Below are 25,343 nucleotides of genomic sequence, written 5' to 3' on the forward strand. Positions count from 1 at the left end.
TAGCTGAATGCCATCAACACATTATATAATTTGGAACTTCAATGGTATTTAATTGCTAAAGGTAGTAGCAGTTTTTTTTAAATAAATTTGTTTACTTATTTACTTTTGGCTGCGTTAGGTCTTAATTGCTGCTCACAGGCTTTCTGTAGTTGTGCCGAGCAGGGGCTCCTCCTCGTTGTGGTGCCTGGGCTTCTCATTGCAGTGGCTTCTCTTGTTGCAGAGCATGGTCTCAAGGCATGCAGGCTTCAGTAGTTGTGGCATGCGGGCTCAGCAGTTGTGGCTAGCGGGCTCTAGAGCGCAGGCTCAGTAGTTGTGGCGCGCAGGCTTAGTTGCTCCATGGCATGTGGGATCTTCCCGGACCAGGGCTTGAACCCATGTACCCTGCATTGGCAGGCGGATTCCTTTTTTTTTTTTTGCGGGACGCAGGCCCTCTCACTGTTGTGGCCTCTCCCGTTGTGGAGCACAGGCTCCGGACTCGCAGGCTCAGCGGCCATGGCTCACGGGCCTAGCTGCTTTGCGGCATGTGGGATCTTCCCGGACCGGGGCACGAACCCGTGTCCCCTGCATCGACAGGCGGACTATCAACCACTGCGCCACCAGGGAAGCCCGGCAGGCGGATTCTTAACCACTGCGTCACTAAGGAAGTCCAAGGTAGTAGTAGTTTTCAATGATACATAATAATAAAAAAAAAATGGAAGTTCAGCCTAATCCTGGCTGCTGTGGTGACTTCATTTTCCTCCTGTATAAAAATAATGTAGGGCTTCCCTGGTGGCACAGTGGTTAAGAGTCCGCCTGCCAATGCCGGGGACGCGGGTTCGGGCCCTGGTCCGGGAGGACTCCACGTGCTGTGGAGCAGCTGAGCCCCTATGGCGCAGCTGCTGACCCCGCGTGCCACAACTGCTGAAGCCGGTGCCCGTGGAGCCCGTGCTCCGCAACGGGAGAGGCCACCGCGTTGGGAAGCCCACTCACCACGGCGAGGAGTGGCCTCCGCTCGCTGCAACTGGAGAGAACCCACGAGCAGTGTCGAAGACCCAACATGCAACCAAAAATAAAATAAACAAATAAATAAATAGAATTAGAAAAAAAACAGTGTAGTAATCAGTTTCCAGAACAACAGCTGTTTAAGCCAGGTGTCCTGGAGCCCTTGTGCTTATCTTTGATGAGAACAGAAAGAAGTGCTAGTAAAGGGGATAGAGAGCTGAATTTGAATTCCACTTCTGATCTTTATCTGCTATATGACTTTAGACAGATCATGCCTCTGAACCTTGATCCTCATCTATAAAATGGAATAATGTCTATTTTGCAGTACAGTGCCTTGAAAACTCAGCAAATGCTGGTATTTAGTGTTGCTATTAACAGTGAATAAATAAGATCACGTAGTAGGGTGTGCCTCCTCCTAAGCTTAAAGAGTAGTCTTTTGTTTTTGTTTTTTCCCAGTAATCACGAAGAATGTTGATTTATTTATATTTTATTAGAGGAATGTGATAACTTTTTGCTTTTCTCACAAAATGGGGATAAGAATACCTGCATTTTCAAATTGTTATGAATATTAAAGAGATCATACAGCATATAAAGATTTTTATAGGACAGGACCTGGCACAAAGTAAGTCTCAGTAAATATTCGTTGTTGTTATTATTTATAATACAGATACAAGAAAGCAGAAGATGGTGTAGAACAGACTTATTAAATGTTTTTCCATTAATGATTAAATTCAGATTAGGTTAATCCTCGTATTCCATTTCTTCTTCTCATTGCTCAAGTTTCTCCTGCATTTGCTGGCTTTTTCTCTCTGGTATCCCCTTCCTGTAATGGTTCTTGGCACCAGCTCTTCTGCTTGTATTGTTCTGGATCTATGTTAGTGAAATGGAGCCATCGTGATCTAGGCTTGCCTTTGCAAAAAATCCTCCAGGGGAACAAAGGTGTGGAGGAGAAAAATGCCTGAGAACTGAGATTCAGTGGTTGAGGAAATAAATATTCTAGTAAAGGCAGTTTTAGTCTCAAGGTATAGAAGTCTTTTCTGCTTGGCAAAAATTCAGGGCATTAAATGAAGGAACACCAGGGATTCTCTCTGAACCCCAGAGCAGGAAATATATACGTGGGCCTCCTGGGCACTAGGAGGCTTTTCTGTTTCCATAGGGGTTCCATAGTGTCTTGTCTCTGATTTTTTTCAGCACATTCTTTCTCTTCTTTGTGTTGACCATCTACTGCTTATTCACCGGGTTATACTTGACCCAAAATGACAGCTACAACTGCCAAGTGTTTAGGGAATTTCACTTTATCTCTCCATTGCTATCTGGCCTGAATGCTAAGGAGAAGTATCTGATTAGGTCAGTTTATCACTTCTCTTCAGGTACTAGGGGTTTGGCCATTTAGGAGAATACTTTTGTTATAGTTGTTTGTGGCCAGAGGTGGTGGGAATCACAAAGTTGCCCTTTCTAGGCAGGTGTCTTGAAATAGGTCTGTTACAGAAAATATTCAAAAAAGTGTTGCTTTGTTGAACTTTATTTTTCCAAGTGCACTACATAGCTCTGATTACTGTTTTAAAATATAGACTTCCAGTGTGATTTCATAAATACCAACTTAGTGGTACCTATTGTGTTTGAGTTTGGTTCTTGTATACAATCAATAGAGAAGTGGCCAAATTAGCTCAAGTGAGGGGACATTCATTGTAAAGACACCCTGAGCAGTTAAGTGACAGCAATCCAAGGGCAGGAATGCTAGTAAAGTAAGGCCAAGAACTGAGCCAGAATGCTGTCAAAAGTTGCTTCTTTTTTAGGTCTTTTATATTGGACTGCATGGACCACCATGGTAACCGCTTTGTTCTTTGAGATTTAATGTTCAGTAATATATATCTGCTTGAAAATCTGATAAATGTAATTTGTTACATATTTGGATCATTAACTCCTTAAATTTGGATTCCTTTATACCCAAGTCTGAGTTTCAGTGGGTTTTTTTTTTTCCTTGACTGCGATGTTGGCTGGCCAAAAGACAAAAATCTGAATAGAGAAGTAGGAGGAGAACCAGGAGATCATAGTGGTATGGAAGTCAGGGAATGAAGGAATTTGAGAAGGTGACTTTATTGAGATGTTTTTTTTTTTCTTATGAGAACGGAAAAAACATGAGCTTGAACGAGTGATGATTTTTATTTTTATATGTTGGAAGTTTCTGAATGGGTTAGAATGGAAGTTTCTCTGAATTGAGGATTAGCTGGGAATTGAGAAGAGAGAAAAATGGTTGTACTTTGAAATGCTAAGTTTTAGAAAGTAAGTTAGACGTTTGTGTGATCTAGGTACTTCTAATATTGATTATGAAAATGCTGACCTATATAGAGAGAGGCTCACCTCCCTGGAATGACCAAAACCTACCCTTTGCTAACCGAGGATAGGGAAAGAAGAGATGGATGTATGGGGACATTTCAGTAACTTAAAGAGAATAACCTGTGAGATGGATATAGTTGAATAAATGCCTACTAGGTATTGGACATGTCTCACTTAATATATTTTTTAATGAATTTATTTATTTATGGCTGCATTGGGTCCTCGTTGCTGTGCGCGGACTTTCTCTAGTTGCGGTGAGTGGGGGCTACTCTTTGTTGCGATGCGCGGGCTTCTCATTGCGGTGACTTCTCATTGTGGTGCCTTCTCATTGTGGTGGCTTCTCTTGTTGTGGAGCATGGGCCTAGGCACGTGGGCTTCAGTAGTTGTGGCTTGTGGGCTCTAGAGCGCAGGCTCAGTAGTTGCAGTGCACCGGCTTAGTTGCTCCGTGGCATGTGGGATCTTCCTGGACCAGGGCTCGAGCCTGTGTCCCCTGCATTGGCAGGAGGATTCTCAACTACTGTGCCACCAGGGAAGTCCCTCATTTAGTCTTCATAGTAAACGTATAAAGTAGCCAGTGTTATCTCAGTTTTACAGATGGAAATAGTGAAGTGTATATCATTCATTGATTCTGATAAGTGTATGGGATGTTGGGTATGGTAAGTAGGGCTTCTCAAGGAATGCACTTTAGAATATCATTCTTAATGATTTGTAAAGTGATGCTTTTGCGTAATTTTTCAAATGTGATGTGTAGTTCCGGGTTTATCTGTTTTGATTTTATAACTTCCTATGCGGTAAAACACCAACTTAATTTGCAAAATTATGATTCTAGTTAGGACAAGATCTGTGTTAGAAGAAGACGACAGGTGTTGAGGCTTACAAAAGGAAGTTCTGGTATCTGGGAAATGGAAAGGAAACTCAGAAGCTAGGTCATTTGTACAGATGATATTCTTGGGTGGGATGAAGTGAGGAAATATGAGGTAGGTCAGACACTAACGTGGTTTTCTCACTTTGCCTCTTCAGTAAAGGGAGTAAGAGATGCTTTTATGGGGTGGGGCCTCAGTAGAGAAAGTCCTGGATGGGTGTGAGATGGGCAGCTGTCAAGTAGCCCACAGAGAAAAATAGGAAATAGTTTTGTGAAACCAGAGGTGATAGGTTATTTAGTGGAAGGCAGGAAGCCTTACAGACATTTAGCAAAAGTGAAGATGGAATTAGTAAGTCGTAGTAGAAATTAACATTAACCCTTCACTCAAATTGAATACTAGAGAAAGAGGGGGAGGTGTCGAGTACAAGAACTTGAAAAGATAGTTCTGTCCTGATGGGAGCATTTTCTTTGATTATAATTTACAGCCAGCTTTTCTCCTTTATGATAGAAAAGGTTTCTGTTACCTGCCCAAGAAGTTTCTTACAGTCGTCTGTTTTCATCATTTGATTTTTCTTGATTCCTGAGCGTCTTCTTCTGATCATTAGTTTTGTTTCCTAGGAAGAATTTTGTTGAGAGTCTGCCTGGTGTTGATGACCATATCAGGTATAGCTCCCATTATAAACAATAAGTTCCTGACTAGTTAAAAACACTTTTGTGAGAGTGACTTGGTTTATCTTGTCTACTCAACTGTGGGTAAATGGTTTAAAATGGAGTTTCTGTACTAGCAAAGGCTCCATTCTCGTTGTCTATAGGAGGTAGGAGGAGTAGTGGTTCACCTTGTATGTGGGGCAGAGAGAGACACACCCTGGAAGAGGGAGAGCTGGAGGAGGTGAACAGAGAGCTGAAGATAAAGAGAGGGTGAGGAGACCTGAGAGGGTGAGCGAGCCAGCAAATAAAACGTGGTAGGAGAGAGAATGACGGGTGGGTGGGAAGGCAGTATAGAAAGGGATGGAAATTGCTGTGAGGGAAGGATGGGCAAATTTTGAAGGTAGGGGGAGGAGACAGTGGAAAGCAAAGGCAAGAAGACCAAGAGAGCTGACTCATCAAAGCCCACAGCAAAAGCTGTGAAGGCAGTTCTATCTGGGGGTGGAAACTTCCTGTGGCTGCCCTGGAGGCAGCTTGATAACATAGAAAGGACATTGCACTTTGAATTGGAACATCTGGATTTAGATCCTGGAAATGCCATCTAAACACTCTTCTCTACTCAACAGTGGTTGGGGAAGGCATTTCTGTGAGGCTCAGTTCTAATCTCTCAAATGGGAATAATTACTGTGAGATTGTTGTAATGATTACATAAATATGCATATTGCATGTTCTCTGCCTTCCCTTACCATTCCTACTTTATTTTTTTCATTTTTGTAGCCACTCCTACTTTTTTCTTGGGAAATATAAATAGAATTCCAACATTCTTGGTTAAAACTATTTGTAGGTTTTTGGATTTTCAAGAAACGCCTAGCATCTAGTTAAATGCATGTTTAGATTCCACAGAAAAAGCTAGATGTAGAACTTTATGTGTTTAATTTACATGCTTTGTAAATGTTAACTCTGGCCTGAAGGTTCAAAATGATTTTATCTGACGTTTGTAGAGTTTAGCTAAGATGCTGTCCTCATCTCCCCTCCCCTCCTTTACCACCTGTAGTTTAGGAGCTTATTCAGTGTGCTTACTGAAATAATGTAAATGCCTTGTACTGTGAGCCTAGCTTCTGTTTCAAGGCCCTTTGAAACTGTTTTACCACAGTAACAGGCCTTATCTCTATGTCTTTGTTCTCATATGGCTTAAATTTAGTGTCATTTTGAATTTTATAAATTTACATTTTTGTCAAGCATCCCAAAGCTGTTACATCTTAGTGACATGATGTATCATTTGTAGCATAGTGTCAGCTCTGGGTTTTGAAAATGTGTAATTTAAAACAACGCGACCCGGGCTTCCCTGGTGGTGCAGTGATTATGAATCCGCCTTCAGATTCGAACCCTGGTCCAGGAAGATCCCACATGCCGTGGAGCAACTAAGCCTGAGCACCACAGCTACTGAGCCTGTGCTCTAGAGCCCGCGTGCCACAACTACTGAGCCTGTGCTCCTAGAGCCCGTGCTCTGCAAAAAGAGAAGACACTGCAATGAGAAGCCCGCGCTGCAACGAAGAGTAGCCTCCACTCGCCACAACTAGAGAAAGCCCATGCACAGCAAAGAAGACCCAACACAGCGAACAAAATAAAATAAATAAATTAAAAAAATAAAACAATGCGACTGTATTTTTATGTGGTGACAGTTCAGTCAAATTAAGATTATTGGGGTGGTATTCAGTCAGCATGTTAATAAAATCCTTAAATTGGTTCCCCCAGCTGTATTCAGGTTCGTGCTCCATACTCTACCCTCTCCCTGCCTGTCCCTAGTTTGACTCTCTTTGCATTTATCCACTGCTAGAAATTGTTCACATACATTTGGAGGTAGTGATGATTGGATGAGGGGGTTTGAGAAAGTCCTGCTTCAGACAATCAGCAGTCTTTCTCAGGTAGGCAGAATAGCTTTCCTCTTTATATTACTCAGCCATAAAAAGAAATGAAATTGAGTTATTTGTAGTGATGTGGATGGACCTAGAGTCTGTCATACAGAGTGAAGTAAGTCAGAAAGAAAAACAAATACCGTATGCTAACGCATATATATGGAATCTAAAGGAAAAAAAATGGTTCTGAAGAACCTAGGGCAGGACAGGAATAAAGACACAGATGTAGAGAATGGACTTGAGGACATGGGGAGGGGGAAGGGTAAGCTGGGACGAAGTGAGAGAGTAGCATGGACATATATACACTACCAAATGTAAAATAGATAGCTAGTGGGAAGCAGTCGTGTAGCACAGGGAGATCAGCTCTGTGCTTTGTGACCACCTAGAGGGGTGGGATAGGGAGTGTGGGAGGGAGATGCAAGAGGGAGTAGATATGGGGATATATGTATATGTATAGCTGATGCACTTTGTTACAAAGCAGAAACTAACACACCATTGTAAGGCCATTATACTCTAATAAAGGTGTTAAAAAAAGAAAAAGAATAACCTTCCTCTTTAATAAACAAGGGACATTACTCTAGCCTCAGGCAGCAAAGGTGACTTGTTGCTCATAACTGAGAGGACCAGTAGACTGTTGGACAGTAAAGGGTTTTTGAATTATGACTGTTTTGCGTAATCTATTCCACACTTCATTCTTGCTCTTAAATATTACCTTGTAGTAATGACCTTGGAGATGAGTTAATTGAAGTCTAGAAAGATTGTTATGATGTGGGTAGTACATTTAATGATAAGTAAAGTTTGAAGAGATCATTGTGATATGTGCTATTTTTTATTTCTTCTGGTTTTCAGATACTAGGAGCCCCCAGAGATATTCCAATATGGAGAAATGTTGGGGGCACTCCATTATATAGTTTGTAGCGCCTTTCAACCTGAGGTTTATCAAAGAAATACTGGCTTGGATCAAATGAATCCCCTAATTTGTACTTAACTGTTTTCACAAGGACTGTGGTCTGAGTCAGTTTTCATAAGGACTGTGGTCTTTGAGTCAGTAGCAAGGTTTAGGTCACATAATCATCTACATACATTATTGCTTTTCAACATGTTGATCTTTACTTATTAAGTCAAAATGTATGAAATACAGCTACAGTAATTCTCTCCCTCTCTTTTTTAAAGACTCTGCTTCCTTATTTATTTATCTATCTATTTATTTATTTGGCTGCGTTGGGTCTTAGTTGCAGCACGTGGGCTCAGTAGTAGCAGCATGTGGGCTCTCTAGTTGTGGCGTGTGGGCTCTAGAGCACGCAGGCTTAGTTGCCCCCATGGCATATGGGATCTTAGTTCCCCAACCAGGGATCGAACCCGCATCCCCTGCATTGGAAGGTGGATTCTTAACCTCTGGATCACCAGGGAAGTCCCTACTGTAATTCTTGTGTGATGGAATTTGCTTTTTCTTTTTCTGCATTATGTGTTTTTCATGTTTGAAAACAAAAGGGAATGGGAGGGGAGAAAGCAGGGGTCATTGCTGAACGCTGATGGTTAAAGGTAAGTGAATGTTTAATCTCAGTCACTTGATTATTGTTATTGTCTTGTCAATATCTGAAAGTAAACATAGAAAAGCTTTTCAGTTGTGTTAATGTGTATGTAAAATTCAAGATGCTAACTTGGAATTATTCCCTCCTCTATTCTAAACAATAGGTACGTTCTATGGATGAGCTGAATCACGATTTTCAAGCACTTGCTCTGGAGGGAAGAGCGATGGGAGAGGTAAGTGAATTGGTGTGCCAGAAAAGTGGGCCTGTTTTTAAGAGAAGTTTGGAGCTGTCTTTCATCAAATGTGTCCGAATCTAGTCTCCAGAAGTATGTGCTTGCTTTTCCTTGTTGCCATCCTCATGATAGGAGTGGGGTATTGCAGAATTTTGCCAAAACAATCTCATTATAAGAAGAATGTTAACTTTAGCCTAATGTCTTAAAAATAAAACAAAACCAAAATGTGAGCACAAATTAATATTATCTTAACCAGTCAGTTGTAAATTGAGGTGTTAAAATTTTACAAAATAGTTTTATATGCATAAAATGTCCTTAACCTTTGGCTCATTTTCCAGTTGTTAGGTTCTTTTGCAGTGGAAGGGAGTTTTAGATTGGATGCTAGTCAGAATATGTTGATAACCTATTTTTAGAGCAGTGTTATTTTTGAGGAAGTTGTTTAGACTTCCATTGTGAAGTGGGAATTGTTAGATTTCTGGTGAAATAATTCCAGAAGGTTGAGGCCTGAGCCAGTCATCCCTTATGTAGATAGAATTTAGAAATAAGAATTTTGGTTTGTTTGTAATGTTTAAAATTTGCAGAAACAAAATTTACCATCCATTATATTGATAGTGAAGATTGCCATAATTCTAAAAGAAAGAGGAATATAAATCAAGTATAGCAGGTTTCTGGTGCTTCTAGATGTTGACAATAAGAGTGTATTGGTGATAGGTAGAACATACAGGTTGAATTAATGGCTGAAGATGTCACAGGTTCACAAACTGGGGGCATTTGCTTGTGATTTTTTTTGTTCTGGAGAAGTAGCCTTAGGTTTTTTCTTCTGTTTTATATTTTGTATATCTAATATTTAAAAGCCCCCATATCTATTTTAATGTTTTAAAGGAGGGAGAATAGCTGTATTCTGGATTCTCTTTTATACTATTCATTAAATACATTTGTTCTTTGATTTAGCCAATATTCTTTGATCCAGGCACTGTTCTAGGTTCCAAGGACTCAAAATTAAGATAATTTCCTGATTTATAACAAATATTCATTTACTACCATTGTGGCTGGGCATTAGTTAAAGTCTTTGTGTTTTGATCCTAAGATTCTTGCTTCCTTGGTTATAAGATTGTGTTTCCAACTTTTCTGAATCATCTTGTGGTCAGAGTCGAGTGTCCTATTATCTTGGGTTCATGGGGTTTTGGCCTGTTTTTGTGTTTCCTCTAGACCTTGAAGAACAGATTGGTAGGTGTTCTTATGTTTCCTGTGCCTGCCTAATATTAATGAAACAGTGCACATCAATAAACCCTATCTGGTTATTGAGTAAGTGATTTTCTTACTAAATTTCTGGAGCACAGTTTGCACAGAAAGTTAACAGATGTGTCATATTAATTATAGATGGGGAAACTGCATTCATCTGCTTCCGCACTCCTGTGGTTCTAACCTGGTCCACTCTAAGCCCAGTCTTTTAAAATTAGTTACGCAGTATAAAAATAATGCCCTGTTACTGTTTTGTAACACTTCATAATCTTTAAAGACTTAACTTAATTGAAGAAGAGTGAACAGAAAGTGAATTTTATTTAAATTAACAACAAAAATATTTAAAAAATCATTTTCTTCTTCCAAAAATATCCCTTCCCCACAAGGTCTCCAGACCGCACCTCCTTATTTTTGTTAGAGATGTCATTTTTTGATGTTTGTATGTAATTAATTCGTCAGAGCTAGGTGTTGGCATATGTAAATAACTAAACAAAGTACATTCCAACAGTAATGCAGTGTCACTCTTCTTTCCTTATTATTAACAAAGTAATAATAATAGCTACCATTTGTTGACCATCTATTAGGCAGATGCTAAGAGGTTTGTATGCATTATCTCATCAGTAACTCTCTCAGGATGGTTCTGTTATCCAGATAAGGAAAAATTTTGCTCAGGGTCACACATCTAGAAAGTGATGGAGCTGGGACTCTGACCTGGCTACCTCTCCAAAGCACGTGCCCTTAGAGTAAATGAAACCAATACTTATAAAATAATTGATGGTAAAATCTCATTTTAGTAAGCTTTATAACAGTTGATATTTGGGGAAGGATTTTAAAAAACGCTTAATACACTTCCCTTCCAAAATACACTTAACTGAAGTTATTTTTTGAAAGCATAACCCAGTGTCCAGGCACAAAGGGGACAACTAAGTTAAGTATGGAGTGAGGTTTTTGTATTCAAGGAACTCTTTCTTTAGCTAGTTGAGGAAGGAGTGAATACACATGACAACAGAAAGAGTTCACTGCGTTTCTTTGTATGGTTCCTGTTTTGAGAAGAGAGTGATCAGTATTGGCAGGAGTAGTTTGTGATTACTTGGATGGAGGTATAGGACTTGGGAAACGTCCTCTAGTTTAGTTAGGATTCACATAGGTATAGGTTGGGGGAATGTTTTTTGCAGAGATACAAGGGAGATGGGCACAAAAGAGAGATGAAGAAAGCTAGCTTTTATAATAAAATAAAAAAGCATAGTTTCTAATTAGTTTAACGTCATTAAATTTACTTCCCTTTAAACAATAAAGCATCTCTGGGAGGGGCTGTGTGTAAATGTAGTGTTTACCCATATAAAAACTAAAATTGCAAGTAACTTGCATGGATTTATAAAGCCAGGCACAGTATTTTTTTGCTGCAGTTATTTTATTTGTATTTGTGTGTGTCTGTGTGCTTGTGTGAGAGTCCCCATTAGGGCAGATGATACCTATGTTCAAGAGTTTGTGAATCTTTAGAGTTCAAAGAGAATTGCCTCGATTCAAAGTAATTGATTTCTAGTAAAGTTAGTGCTGCCTGGCTCTTGCAACTTTTTTTTTTCCTTATCAAAGCCAGTGCTAGACTCCTGGAGTCACTTTGCTAGATAGTGTTTCTTAGAAATCTTGCTCAGAGGTGACTACTTAAAACTTTGCCTTCAAACCTTGCTGGTTGTCTGAAGTACAGCTAGCTGTTCTTAGCTGAAGGACACTCTACAAGTGCTTTACTTACCTCCTATTCTAAAAAGTCAACATAAAAAGGAAGATAGGAAAATGTCTTAGGCTTAGGACTACAAATTATTTTCAAATATTTCATTCACTCTCCTTGCTAGCAGCCCCTTTCATTCAACTTTAAGTCCAGTCCTGAAAAGTTTAAAGGCACAGATTATTTCTGTTAGTTGAGTATTCAAGAGTGTGTCTTTGTAGTACTGAGGAAGGCTCATTGACCTGATGTTTCTGGGTTCTGTTTCTGCCTTGGTTGGTTTATGGTCTTGCATGACTTATTTATTTTACGTCCTGAAAAAGCATTTGCAAAGAGGATAGTGGTTCTCGTTTGAAAGTACTTTGAGAGTCTTCGACAGAAAAGCCACCTTATTCTGAATAATTGGTTTTCTCACTTTTAAAAACCAAGGAACTTTTTTTAAGAGTCCTTAATGTTTTACATGTAGTAAACCTGACAGCGTTCAGGGACATTAAAATAACAGTGATTATTTCTGGAATAAATGGAATGTATTTAGGTATGTGGCCCTTCATCTTTGTTTTAGAAAACTGAAGCATAGAAAAGCTTTCTATGCTTTTTTACAAACACGTTTGTAAACCTGAGGAATGAAATCTGGAAGGTGCATCTGTATGTAGAGTGATAATGAATCCTACCACGTTCCTGGAAGTAGAGTAAGGTGAGATGTATTTAAAACATAGCTGCAGGTTCTCATTAGACATTACATAGGATTTCTGCCTGTAAGTGTGAGAGCAGAATGGCTTGTAGAGGAAGGAATTCGACAATGATTTGGAGAGCTCTTAACCCAAAGAAAGGTATAACTTGATGGGGTGAAGAGCTCACTTGATGAGAACCCTGATGCCACCTCTTTTGGCCTTTCCTCAGGCATTCATCTTCTTTGGACTTTGCTTTTTTTCATCCATAAGACACACATGTTGGACTAGATAGTTTTCCAGGACCCTTTTAAGTCTAAGATTCTTGGAGTTTGCCCTTATTTCTAGCTTTAAAAAGATAGAAAATAGGACTAGTTCTCCTTTTTCTAGGATATGCCAGAGGGTATCTAAAAGATGTGTTTTTTTAGAGTGTGATGTAGAGGTTCTGTAAGTTTTCATTGGATTCTCTAAGTGACTCATTCACTGTGCAGCTACATAAGACATTGAAGTGTCTGTCCATCAGGGCTCATAGGGTGGTAATTGTGAAATCGGGACAAGTAGGAGCCTAATGTGGATACCAAGTCCACATCTTTCCATCATGGCATGATGGCTCACAGAATTGGAGGCTTTTGGGTAGCTAAAAGTACTTTTTTTTTTTTGCGGTACGTGGGCCTCTCACTGTTGTGGCCTCTCCCGTTGCGGAGCGCAGGCTCAGTGGCCATGGCTCACGGGCCCAGCTGCTCCGCGGCATGTGGGATCCTCCCGGACCGGGGCACGAACCTGTGTTCCCTCCATCGGCAGGTGGGCTCTCAACCACTGTGCCACCAGGGAAGCCCTAAAAGTACTTTTATGATCCACAGCCCTAGAGGGGCTAACCTCACACTGTAAATTCCTTGCAGTTAGGGTCCCATAAGAGTAACTCAGTTGACTCTAAACTGGGTTGAATTTTGGAAAGGAGATGTGTTGTCTGCTAGCAAGATCATGCAGCCTTTCTTGCAGAAAGGATGAAAAATAAATAGAGCCTGTGGTGCATTATAAAAATATCTGGCCAAGCAGTGTAACACATCCTTTTCCCCCCAAAATGCAGCTTTTGAGTATGCATAGGAATGGTAAAAGCTGCCTAGTTCCATTAACTTTGTATTAATACCATTTGGTTGTTGGGCATTTTTGACATCTTGTTATTAAAATGAAATGGTTCCTTTAGAGAAGACATAGCTAGCCAGGCCAAGTGTTGTGGAGAAAGTTAATAACTTTCCTTTATTAGGTTAATGACCATGTTAGAGGTGAAGTGACCTTTTTATGAGTCTTGTTTAGGAAGTTCCTGGGATCTCATAATAGTTTTGGGATTAGGATTGGGCGTTTTGAAGAAGATGATAAGAAGGTATCTTCTAACCCTGAGAACATGGGTGCATCTGACATTTAGAACCTGGTGCCCAGTTCTGTCCTGTCACTTTGAGACCTGTGTCGAACCCCATGCATTCCAATATCTGCCTTCTGTCCTACACTGGGAAGAATGGGTGGACTTAACCCTGTATACGTTAAGCTATCTTGGAATGTTTGAATGCAGTAAAACATGCTTCTCTGCATCAGGAAATAGCTGATCCACATGCTGCTTAATCTGTCTTCATTAAATTTCTTCCCTTTTATCCTCCTTTGTCTAAAATGTTTTTATTCTTTTTATCCACATCAGTATGCTTTATTTGAAAGTAAGCTAATTAACTACAGTAATACATTAACACTTTTCAAAACACTTTGGCATTGATTTCATTACCTATGTGAATCTCCCAACAGATTTTTGAGAGACACGACTATTTTTACATGAGGGAAGTGAGTTCTAAGGTCAAGTGACTCCACCTAAGATTGTAACTGTCAAGATGTGGATTGACATCAAGTTCTATTTCATTAGGCTCAGAAATAATAATAGCTGCAGTCTATTGAACATATATGATTTTCCAGGTACTGTACTAATCACATATACATTATTGTCTTCACAGTGGTCCTGCAATATTAGGATGTCCTTTATATACTGGGCAAACAGGATTATAGAGGTTAACATGATCATGAGCCAGCTGTTTAAACCCAGATCTCTATCACTCAGATCCTGAGCTTTTCTACTGTTCATTTCTGCATGTCCAGAGCCTACCCAGTACGCAAAAGTCCAGCTTCAGTTATCAGCTCATCTATGAAAGCTTTCTTGCTCTCACCAACCAGAAGCTACAGAGGGGAATTCAGTAGCACATTATTTATTTATATAATTCTTATGGCCCTAATTTATTTTATATATAGTGATTTGTGTAAATGTTTTCTATTTCCTTGCACATAAGTTTTCTGAGGGCAGGGGCTTCAGCTAATATGTACTTTGTAAACAGTGGCTGCCTAATATATTGTGTTGAATAAATCGTGTACCAGTAAATATTTTTTTCTAAGTATGGATCCCTCTTTATTTTCTCTTTTACATCAGAAGTTCCCCCCAAGGGACCTCAGTTCAATTCAGTTAATATTGCCTGTATTCTCTATCCCTATTACTTTTCCACCCTCAGGGATGTGGGGGTGTGAAGGGGAGGATGGGGAGCGGACAAAACTGAAAAGCATTTATTCAGTCTTCTCTGCAAATCTTTACATTTTTGAATTATTCAGTAATTATTTTATGAAGAGTACATAGGATGAATAGCATGTCAGCAGTGCTGTTATCCAAGTTGAATCTTATATAAAGGCATTTATTATAAAGGATCTTTTATTTAATGTAGTTGTAATCATAGGACACTTCCTCTGGGCCATCTGCTGGGGCATGGAAATATTCTCATTATATATATACAACCAGACATAATGGTGTTTAGAAAATTGGAATTGCTGTTATTATATTTCTTGTTCAAGCTTGTATTAAACTATGTTGTGTGTAATTCTTTCTTGTTTACTTTTGTTTTGCTGATGAGGAACCAGAACACCAAAATTAATTCATTGTCTCTTAATTAATTATGCATTCTGTGGTCCTCATTATAGCAAAATGTGTAGAAGAAATAGTTTATTTTCTGTGTTGGTCTTCCTTGTATACATGCACGTCTGTGATATACATGCACATCTGTGAAATTTTCCACTCCTGGAACACATGAAAGAGGGAACCTGTCCATATCTGGCATACTAAGACACTTCTCGTCAATTTAATAATTAAAAATACCCTGAGGCTGACTGGATGTGTGGGTGGGTTTGAGTGTTTGGTCCCATCTTGAGGCAAAGGACTCTTTATCCTCTCTTAATTGAGCTGTTTGCTTCCTGCTTTGGGAATATGAAGGGGGTAGATCATGAAGCAATCTAGATGTTTTCATGGTTTTATTCATGCTTTACAGATTTCCTAAGTGATCTGGAGGTTTATCTTTTACACACTGAGCTCTCAGGTACTATTGAAAGGAATCATTTATATAATTATTTAAAGTCTAGACCTAGTATAACTTTAATATGGTTATGTTATAGATCAAACCATGTAATTTATACTTTGATAAAAACAAATGACATTATTTATAGGGAACTTAAAGGTGGCCGGGATGACATTGTCTTCTGTTTCCTTACATGCCTTTTCTATATCGTGCAGAAAAGCCTAGTTCACCTGGGGAATATCTTCATTTTCTGAACATAGTTTACTGTTCATGAAGTTTTATGAAGATATCAGAGAAAAGAAACTTCTTTTGGCTCTGTTCTAATAACTTGAAGTGGGAAGGTATAAGGAAAACTTTACTTTCAGTGGCTTCAGGAAGGGATGTGCAGTGGAGAAGGGATTAGTGTGGCGCTTGCCCCAGGTTAATTTACCACAAAATATTCATGGAGCTTGAGGTGCTAACAGTATCTCTGAATTTTTTATTTTTGAAGGGCATGCTTTCTGAAAGAACAACCAACGTCTTCTGTGTGTTTAGTTTCAAGGATGAAGTTGTTAACAGTGATTGTGTTTTTTGTGTGGTAAAGAACACTGGGAAACCCCTGTGCTCCTTTGAAGACAGTGCGTTTTTGGTTTTTTTGTTTGTTTGTTTTGTTTTCTTTTCTTTGGCCACACCTCGCAGCACTCGGGATCTTAGTTCCCCAACCAGGGATCGAACCCGTGCCCCCCTGCAGTGGAAGCATGGAGTCTTAACCATTGGACCACCAGGGAATTCCCCAGAGTGCATTTTTAAGTTTAACAGTAGTCATCAATTAAAGAACTGTTTGCAATTCAGTCTAATTTGTGGTGGACCTAAAATTTAAGAGCTACCAGATTCTTCTTATCTCTACTTGATTGCTCTTTTTGCTCTTACTGTTCCCCAGCAACTCACAGTGGATCCTCAGGACAACCTTAAAACTTTACCCACTGGAGTTGTAGACTTAAACTTGCAGCACCGTATTCTTACATACTTGGATCCTGTTTTCATCTAGGCTTTGGACTCAGCTGACTCTGTGGAATAGATTCCTGATTAAAATAACTTCAGTGGTAGACTGGCTTATGTATACTTAGTGACTTCATTCTTGATCACCATAATGGGCTATGAATCTTCCCTTTTGAAATTAAATAACTTTAAAAAAAATGCCTTGAAAGTTGAGAGAGACATCTAAGCAGCAGTTTATACCTTTCCAGCTCCCATTTCCACAGGTCCCTTCTTTTACCATTTTATGCCTAGGTTACTGCAGTGACCTCTTTGCTTAGCCTCCCAGCATCCATTTGCTTTCCCTCACTCCTTTTTATAAAGGAATGTGAAATTAATCTTTCATTTTTGGCCACGTCTCGTGGCAAGTGGGATCTTAGTTCCCCAACCAGGGATTGAATCCGTGCCCCCTGCATTGGAAGTGCGGAGTCTTAACCACTGGACTGCCAGGGAAGTCCCTCAAATTAATCTTTTAAAATGAATTTTTATGATTTTACTCCCTGTTACTGCCTGGAGCATTATTAGAGCCCAGCTCCTCAGTGCTCCATAAAGCCTCACTGGCAGCTGGACTAGTTTTGTTTTTTCACCCTCTCCTTACTGCACCTCTAGTTGGTGGCGGGATTCCTTTTTTATTGGTGGGCACCTGCCCCACTTGCTTTTATTTCTACCTTTGCTCTTTGTGGAAAGTCCTTTCCGCTGTCTTCTCGCTCTGAAGTCCCCCATCCTTTAAGGTGTTCCTTGACCATCCTGTGCCAGATACTCTTCCAGTTTGATTCCTGGTAGGTTTTTCTTTTTTAAAAAAAAATTTTAATTCTTGGCCTGTTTGTTTATTTATTTTTGGCTATGTTGGGTCTTCGTTGCTACACACGGGCTTTCTCTAGTTGTGGAGAGCGGGGGCTACTCTTCCTTGTGGTGCACAGGCTTCTCATTGCGTTGGCTTCTCTCGTTGTGGAGCATGGCTCTAGGCTCGCGGGCTTCAGTAGTTGTGGCTCGTGAGCTCTAGAGCGCAGGCTCAGTAGTTGTGGAGCACGGGCTTAGTTGCTCCGCAGCATGTGGCATCTTCCTGGACCAGCGCTTGAACCTGTGTCCTCTGCATTGGCAGGTGGATTCTTAACCACTGCGCCATCAGGGAAGTCCTGGTTTTTCTTTTTAATCTTTTCTTTCAGGGCAGAGAACTTTGTTTGTTTTTTACTGCTTTTGTTACTTCCAGTAGTGGCTCATGCAGGTTGTGCATTTCAGGGTAAGTTCAAATACTTCAGATGCTAAAATTTTATTTTTTCAATGGTCAGAAAAACAATATTGGTTTTTCAGATATGAGAGAGAAGATCAAATTACCTCATATTGGCCAGGCCTAAGTGATTTGTGTAACTTCATCCTTAGTGGTGGAAATGTTATTAAAGGACATTAGATACAACTATTAACAGTGTTTATTATGAAAAGTGCTTAATAACCCTGGAAAATATTTTTTAAAAATCTCTTAATTTTATATACTGCAGTTATAATTATGCAAAAAATTAAACTTTTCTTTCTTAAAAGGAGTATATTAGATTTCAACAAAAAGAGATTTAGTTGAGAGACAATTAATATGGAAATTTGTTTTCACTAGTAATCATCTTGCCACATAGACTGAAAATTTTAAGCAGTAATTACTAGATGCCAGATTGTGATGCTGCCTAGTAGTGAAATGTGAAATAAATTATAGCAAATTTTGATTCTTAGACAGTTTTTTGACGATTTGAATAAAATGAAACAGAACAAAAATGTTTAAACATTTAAAAATAATCTTTACGTGTAAGTATTGAGTAACTGATTAAAAAAAATGCAGGAGGACTTCCCTGGTGGCGCACTGGTTGAGAGTCTGCCTGCCGATGCAGGGGACACGGGTTTGTGCCCCAGTCCGGGAAGATCCCACATGCCGTGGAGCGGCTAGGGCCGTGGGCCATGGCCGCTGAGCCTGCGCGTCCGGAGCCTGTGCTCCGCAACGGGAGAGGCCACGACAGTGAGAGGCCCCGCGTACCGCAAAAAAAAAAAAAAAATGCAGGATACTTAATTAGTAGTTATATAAATGGGAAATGAGAATTTGGAGGGTCATGTTCCTTAAACTTTCTGGAAGAGAAGGGAAAAATGAAAACACCATCTTCTTTCTTTCTTTATTTTTTAAATATACTTAGGTATTTTTAATTAAAAAATGATTGGCTTGTGATTAAGCCATTGAAGATTTTCACCATCCCTTATTTAAGCTACAGTTTTCAAAGTGGTTGGAAATTATTATCTGCTTGCTTAAAAATACTGTGTTGGCCAAAAAGTTCACTCGGGTTTTTCTGTAACATCTTACGGAAAAACCCGAACAAATTTTTTTGGCCAACTCATATCTGAACCATGTGGTGTGAGCTCTCTCAAAATTCCCACTAACTTTTGTCACTTTGAAATTATGTTGAAGTGAAATGTATCTGCTTAAGAGAAAATGCCTTATTTGTAGTGAATTCTGTACCACCATAATCTCAATTTTTATTTATTAAAAATCAGTTCTAAATCATACTAAAAGTGTATTTTGTAACAGGTCATCCATAATCCCACATCAACGAGCACCTATTTCAGTTTTTATTTTTCTTTCCAATCTTGAACCAAAAGGGAAGGGTGCATGAGGATAAGCAGTCTTTTCGTGTACAATTTTGTATTTTGCTTTTAAAATTTAATGTTATTTTATAAATATTACATATAGTCCTGATAGCTGTTTTGGGTGAGCTTGTATTGTTGCATATAGTTGTACCTTATTGAACATTTAGTTTGCTCCCAACTTTTTTGCTCTTATATTTTGAATGTGAAGCTTTTTTTTCCTTTTGAATTCTTTAATGTTGAGATAAATTCTCAGGAATGAACATGGCTTTTTTCCCAGCTTTTTAATTTATTATTATTATTTTTAAAATTTTTATTGAAGTATGGTTGATTTACAATGTTGTGTTAATTTCTGCTGTACCGCAGAGTGATTCAGTTGTACATATATGTATTCTTCATATTCTTTTCCATTATGGTTTATCATAGGATATTGAATATAGTTCCCAGTGCTATACAGTAGGACCTTGTTGTTTATGCATCCTATATGTAATAGTTTGCATCTGCTAACCCCAAACTCCCAACCCTTCACTCCCCCACACTCGCTTCCCCCCTTGGTAGCCACAAGTCCATTCTCTATATCTGTGAGTCTGTTTCTGTTTCATAGATGTGTTCATTTGTATTGTATTTTAATTGTAGTTTTGTTTGGATATATGCCCAGGAGTGGGATTGCTGGGTCATATGCCAACTTTGTTTTTAGTTTTTAACTTCCATACTGTTTTCCATAGTGGCTGCACCAATTTACATTCCCACCAACAGTGTAGGAGGTGAACATGACTCTTAATGTATATTTTTTCAGAACCCTTTCCAAAAGAATTGTCATAACAGTGAATGGATATTTGTACCTTTTTTTTAAAGCCTTGTAAAGGATATCAATTTATTTTATATTTAAACCGTTTCTTGTTAAAACTTTAGTAGTAACTTCTGTGTGTAGTTTATAATATTTATTATGAACTGTCTTACTAGATTTCACAACAACCCTCTGTGGTATGGAGGGCCAGGTAAATTCCCTAGGGCATTAAGATTTTGAGAAGGGAATTCTGAAAATTACACAATTTTCACAGTTAGAGCTTTGACTAGAGCATGTGACAGTGTTTACCAATAATACTTATTTTTTTTTAAGATGTTGGGGGTAGGAGTTTTTATTAATTAATTAATTTATTTTTGCTGTGTTGGGTCTTCGTTTCTGTGCGAGGGCTTTCTCTAGTTGCGGCAAGTGGGGCCACTCTTCATCGCGGTGCGTGGGCCTCTCACTATCGCACCTCTCAGACGCGCAGGCTCAGTAGCTGTGGCTCATGGGCCTAGTTGCTCCGCGGCATATGGGATCCTCCCAGATCAGGGCTCGAACCCGTGTTCCCTGCATTAGCAGGCAGATTCTCAACCGCTGCGCCACCAGGGCAGCCCCCAATAATACTTATTTATTTCTATCAGTACTGAGCGGTCCTTTCTCTGAGTTGATATCAAGTTCTTTTAATGTAATGAGAATATTTATCAAGAGATTAAAAAATTGGGGGTGGGGCTATATCTTACCAGCTAGTTAAAATATCAGGTATTTGATTCCTGCATTGGCTACATTCCAGTGAAACCAAGCTTGTGTTGGAAGTTTGCATTGCCACATGAGATGATTAAACCTGTTCATGCCTTCGGGGTTGTAGCATCCCTGTGAACAGTACTCCTTGAGAAGCCAAATCTCTGCTCTGAGAGATAGCTCTATGCAGCCTGTGTTGTGTGTAAGCAGTCCTCTTGAGTACAGAGTGCTTATTGGAGTTTCCATCTATGCAAGTATTAATGGTGGTATGGTCAAACACATCCAGTCTTTAATAATCAGCTTGCCTCTTAGTTTTTGCAAAGCTCTAATCATAGTTCTTCCTGCAGTGTTTTGTTAGGGCTCCTAATTTTATAGATTTTCACTGAAGTGGGCTGGGTGATGTTGTGCTCACATCTGCTAGCTGAGTACACAGCATTTCATTGGCTATGCCATTAGTAGTGTGAAGTCTGTTGGTTACTATTTTGTTATTAAATAATATTAGCAGCTAATTCTTTGAGTGATTACTGTGAGTCCAGCATTGTACTACTCCTTTACCCACTATATTATTTAATATTCATAACAGTTCATTGCGGTACGCGGGCCTCTCACTGTTGTGGCCTCTCCTGTTGTGGAGCACAGGCTCTGGACGCGCAGGCTCAGCGGCCATGGCTCACGGGCCCAGCCGCTTCGCGGCATGTGGGATCTTCCTGGACCGGGGCACAAACCCGTGTCTCCTGCATCGGCAGGCGGACTCTCCAACCACTGCGCCACCAGGGAAGCCCCCTGAAACCAGTTTTTTGTTGTTGTTTGTTTTTTAAAGTGATTTCAGAGTAGTTGTGTATGTTTTACCACTATATTACTTAAAATAAGAAGCCTAGAGGTTTTTGATGTTCTCAGCCTTTCAGTTTATTGTCTCCACCTCTGTTTAAAGGACTCTTGGTAGGGGTTAATGTGGTGGTCGATTGTGCAAGTGTGGCTTTGTGTATTGTCTTTTCTGTTAGATGATTTAAAAAAAAAGGTGTTTCCAAACACAATTTAGAGGTTTCCCAAGCGGCTAACATTGCTCATAAACCAGTGCTTGATTTCTACTTTGTTCTCCAGAAGCCTCATGAATAAGCTTACTGATTTCTTTACTCTCCTTAAGTCTTTTCCTGTGGTTCAAGCTGGGATAAGTAGTGTATGTGTTTTTCTCCTAAAGACCGGAGAGCAGATACTACTGGAGAGGCACTTAGGAATCCCATTTAATGGGACAGTACATGGAAGAGTACAAGGTCTGTTGTATTGCTGTGTCGGATGGTAGGACCTCCCAAGCCCTGGTTCTCAGTTTGTAGGTCTTGAAAGGGATTTACTAATTTAGAGGTGATTGGATTATAGAACTGACCTATACTGACTAGAACCACAAGAGATTAATGTATGAAAACTAAAATGCAATTTACTAATTTATAAGGAGAAACAACAACTCTCAAGTGGACAGGATAATTGTGTTCAGTGATCAGCATGTTTGGCTATAGGAGGAAGCAAAGTTCTCTTAAGTTTGCTTGGTAAGCAGTCTGAGCCAGGGAAGTTACTTGGATGTTTTTAGTGGCTGCTGTACCCAAGCTACTATCTAGCCTGATGCATTAATTGCTTTTATAAGGACAGACTTGTTTGTGCATCATATGTCCTCTCCCTAAACATGCATATTGGTTGATACTGCCTACATCTGACTCCCTGGGTCTCCTTTTCTTTTGTTGGACCAATTTCTAATTCCCTTATCTTCCTTTAGAATTGTGAAATTTTTTAATCCTCTAATTGCCTAATATTTCTTTAAATTGAATTTTGTAAACCTCTTCTGTGATCTGTTCTTTGTTGTCCTGTCAAAGAACAATATTTCCAAGTTCTTGATGGGGTAAGCAGTAACTGTCTTTTCATACACTAGTTGCATTTGAATGTTTGATGATTGAATTTAGGTGTGGCTTAAGTGAAGGTTTGGCAACTCCTGATGTGGGTTGGTGAACCAGGATGTTTTAGCCAGTGCTGTGGATGATATTACCTTTAGAGGGGTTGAATCTGAATTTGAAATAACAATTGGATACTCATCATCACTTTGTTTTATATTCAGTAGATTATAGCTCCTTTTAATATGATCAGATTCGAATGTCTTTATTTTAGATGACTCTTGACTATGTGATTGCTACTAATTCTCAGTAAGCTTAACAAGTCTAAGTCCGTTTAATTTTGCCGAATTTAAAAAGCCAATTTTTTTTTTTAATACAGAAGGGCTATAAGACAAAATAGGGGAAAACATGAAATGGAATGGATGTAATTTTTTCCAAATTCAAAAAAAGCACTTTGATTTTAGATATTAGAAATGGAACAAGAAGTGCTTCTTGAAAACAGACTCTTAAAGATGTTTTCAATAAAAGAAAACGCTTCCGTATATTCGCAGCTGTATTAGTTATCTATTGCTATGTTCCAAATTACCCTAAAATTTAGTGGCTTAAGACAACATGTTGTTTAAGCCTCACAGTTTCTGTAGGTCAGGGACCCAGTCATGACTTTGCAAGATTCTTTATTTCAGGGTCCCTCACAAGCTGCAGTCAGGATTTCAGCTGGGTTTGCAGTCATCTCAAAGTCCAACTGGGGAAGGGGCTGCTTCCAAGCTTACTCATGTGGTTGATATCAGGATTAAGTTTCTTGTGGGTTGCTAGACTGAGGGCCTCAGTTCCTAAGGAATTGATGTCCACTGACCTCTCTTGGTTCCTTGCCATATGGGCCTCTCTGTTGGGCAGCTCACAGTATAGCAGCTAGCTTCGTTAAAGTGAGAAGGTGAGAGGGTGAGAGAGGAGTAGAGGCAAGATGGAAGTCAGTATTTTAGACAGTCTCGAAAGCGCCACCCCCTCACTTTTGCCCTCTCTTACTCCTTAGGAGCAAGTCAGTAGGTTCAGCCCACAGATAGGATAAGAGGGGGAATTACACAAGGGACTGAGTACCAAGAGATACAGACATTAGGAGTTGTTTCAGGTGCTGCTTGCCACACAGCTGAAGAGTGGAGAAGGGTATGTTTTGGAGGAAAGAGAAATGCTGTGGAAGGTCCAGAGATGCTGAGGAGCTTTGCTAAGTTTGCTTCTGTCCTTGCCCAGGTACCTTGATACAGTAGTTTACTTTTCTTCATCTGCAGAGCACTCTTGCAAACCATAGGTTCTGTTTTTATTCCTCCCAGAATTGGCTTGCTATCACCTTCTTCTACCACTTCCTTTTTCTTTATCTCGTACAGACTTGCCTTTTCAGTCCCTGCTGTTTTCATTAATAATAGTTAATTGATCTTGGTTACTTTGCCAAAGCATATGGGGTTTTACTACTTTGGGGGCTGCTCCTAGCATCTATTTAGGATTTATGTTTATACATACTGTTAATAGTGGAAGACACCATTTCCTCTTGGTATGTGACTAGGGTCTTGAATTTTTCAGTGTGTACTGTATGCATTGTACTACGTCATTTTATATAAGGGACTTGAGTGTCTGAGGATTTTGGTATCCAAGGAGGCTCCTGGAACCAGCCCCGCATGGATACTGAGGGATGACTGTATTCCTTTGAGATTTGTTGCATCTATTACTACTTTGAAGTATAGTCTCCACTTTTTAGTACCTTTCTACATGTTTGTTGTATTATTGTTTCCTTATGAGAGAATTTGGCCTGGAAACAGCCTTGCTTATATATGGACCTGCTTTTGCTGGCTTTGCATGTTGCGACAACCTGGCAAGCAATGAGGAAAGATGACAAGATCTTAGAAGTCATTTTTGAAGCTTTGAGTTCAAGGGCTGCTGCTTTCACTAAGCAATTTGACAAATTGTGGACAGACTATATTTGCACATGGAGGCTGGTGGGTTAGAGAAGCTTGAGTTTTGAATAAAGATTTCCAAATTTGTGTTGAGAGGGATGAGCACCATAATGAATATATTTGATCATCTTTGCTCTCTTTCCAATATATGGAGACTAAAGTTAACCAGCAAGTGAGGAGTCCCTTGTGCTGACATTCTTTCTTCTGGTACACCGAGGAGAAGTTGATGCAGACTCCTGTTTGCTTACACTCCCTACAAAATACAAGAGAAAAATTGGAATGTTAGTTGGAAAGGGTACAACCAATAGGGAAAGAAATTCTATTTGTAATCTTATAGGAGGGCATTTTTGAGATTAAGAGGAGAAAAATAAGTTCAAAGGCAAGAATTCTAGAGTTGTGCGTTAGTACACATTAATTTTCAGGGTCCCATCTGTGGTTTACAGCTGTTTTGCCTTGGTGTAATGCCACTGAATACATTTATTGAGAACCTCCTGCGTGGTGGGCATTGTGTTAGGCCCGCATCAGCAACATCTCTAATCATCACAGCAACCTGAAAAATACTTCCTTCATCAATGCAAAGAGGATGAGGCCCAGGGCAGTCCTGCAGTTTGTCCTATGACACATCAGAGTTGTCTAGTCCAGGGCTTCCTGACTCCACTGCCTAGCTATGGTCTGGGCTCTCCCTCCCACTCCTTCCCCCTCCCCCTCAAGTTAACAGACCAGCTGTGTCCTTGCTTCTCTCAGAGAATGAACCCTAGAGGCACATTAGGAATTGACTGCTGTAACTGCTCATCTTCAAGTAAACCAATGCATCTGTGCAATTAAGTGTCAGACCGAAATGTGTCTTTTGTCATGACCTTCT

At 39.6% G+C, this 25,343-nt stretch overlaps 1 protein-coding gene across 18 annotated transcripts in view; it reads left to right on the forward strand.

The window, feature by feature from the left end:
- PUM1 (pumilio RNA binding family member 1) overlaps positions 1-25,343 on the forward strand; it is a 128,370-nt gene that overhangs the window by 27,708 nt on the left and 75,319 nt on the right. For all 18 annotated transcript variants that reach the window (XM_060140776.1, XM_060140785.1, XM_060140778.1 and 15 more), the window contains one exon: positions 8,437-8,505. In XM_060140776.1, the coding sequence (XP_059996759.1) occupies positions 8,437-8,505 (69 nt within the window). The remainder of the gene's footprint in view (positions 1-8,436; positions 8,506-25,343) is intronic.

The sequence above is a fragment of the Lagenorhynchus albirostris genome, chromosome 2 (genome assembly GCF_949774975.1).
Source record: "Lagenorhynchus albirostris chromosome 2, mLagAlb1.1, whole genome shotgun sequence".
NCBI classification, from domain to species: Eukaryota; Metazoa; Chordata; class Mammalia; order Artiodactyla; family Delphinidae; genus Lagenorhynchus; species Lagenorhynchus albirostris.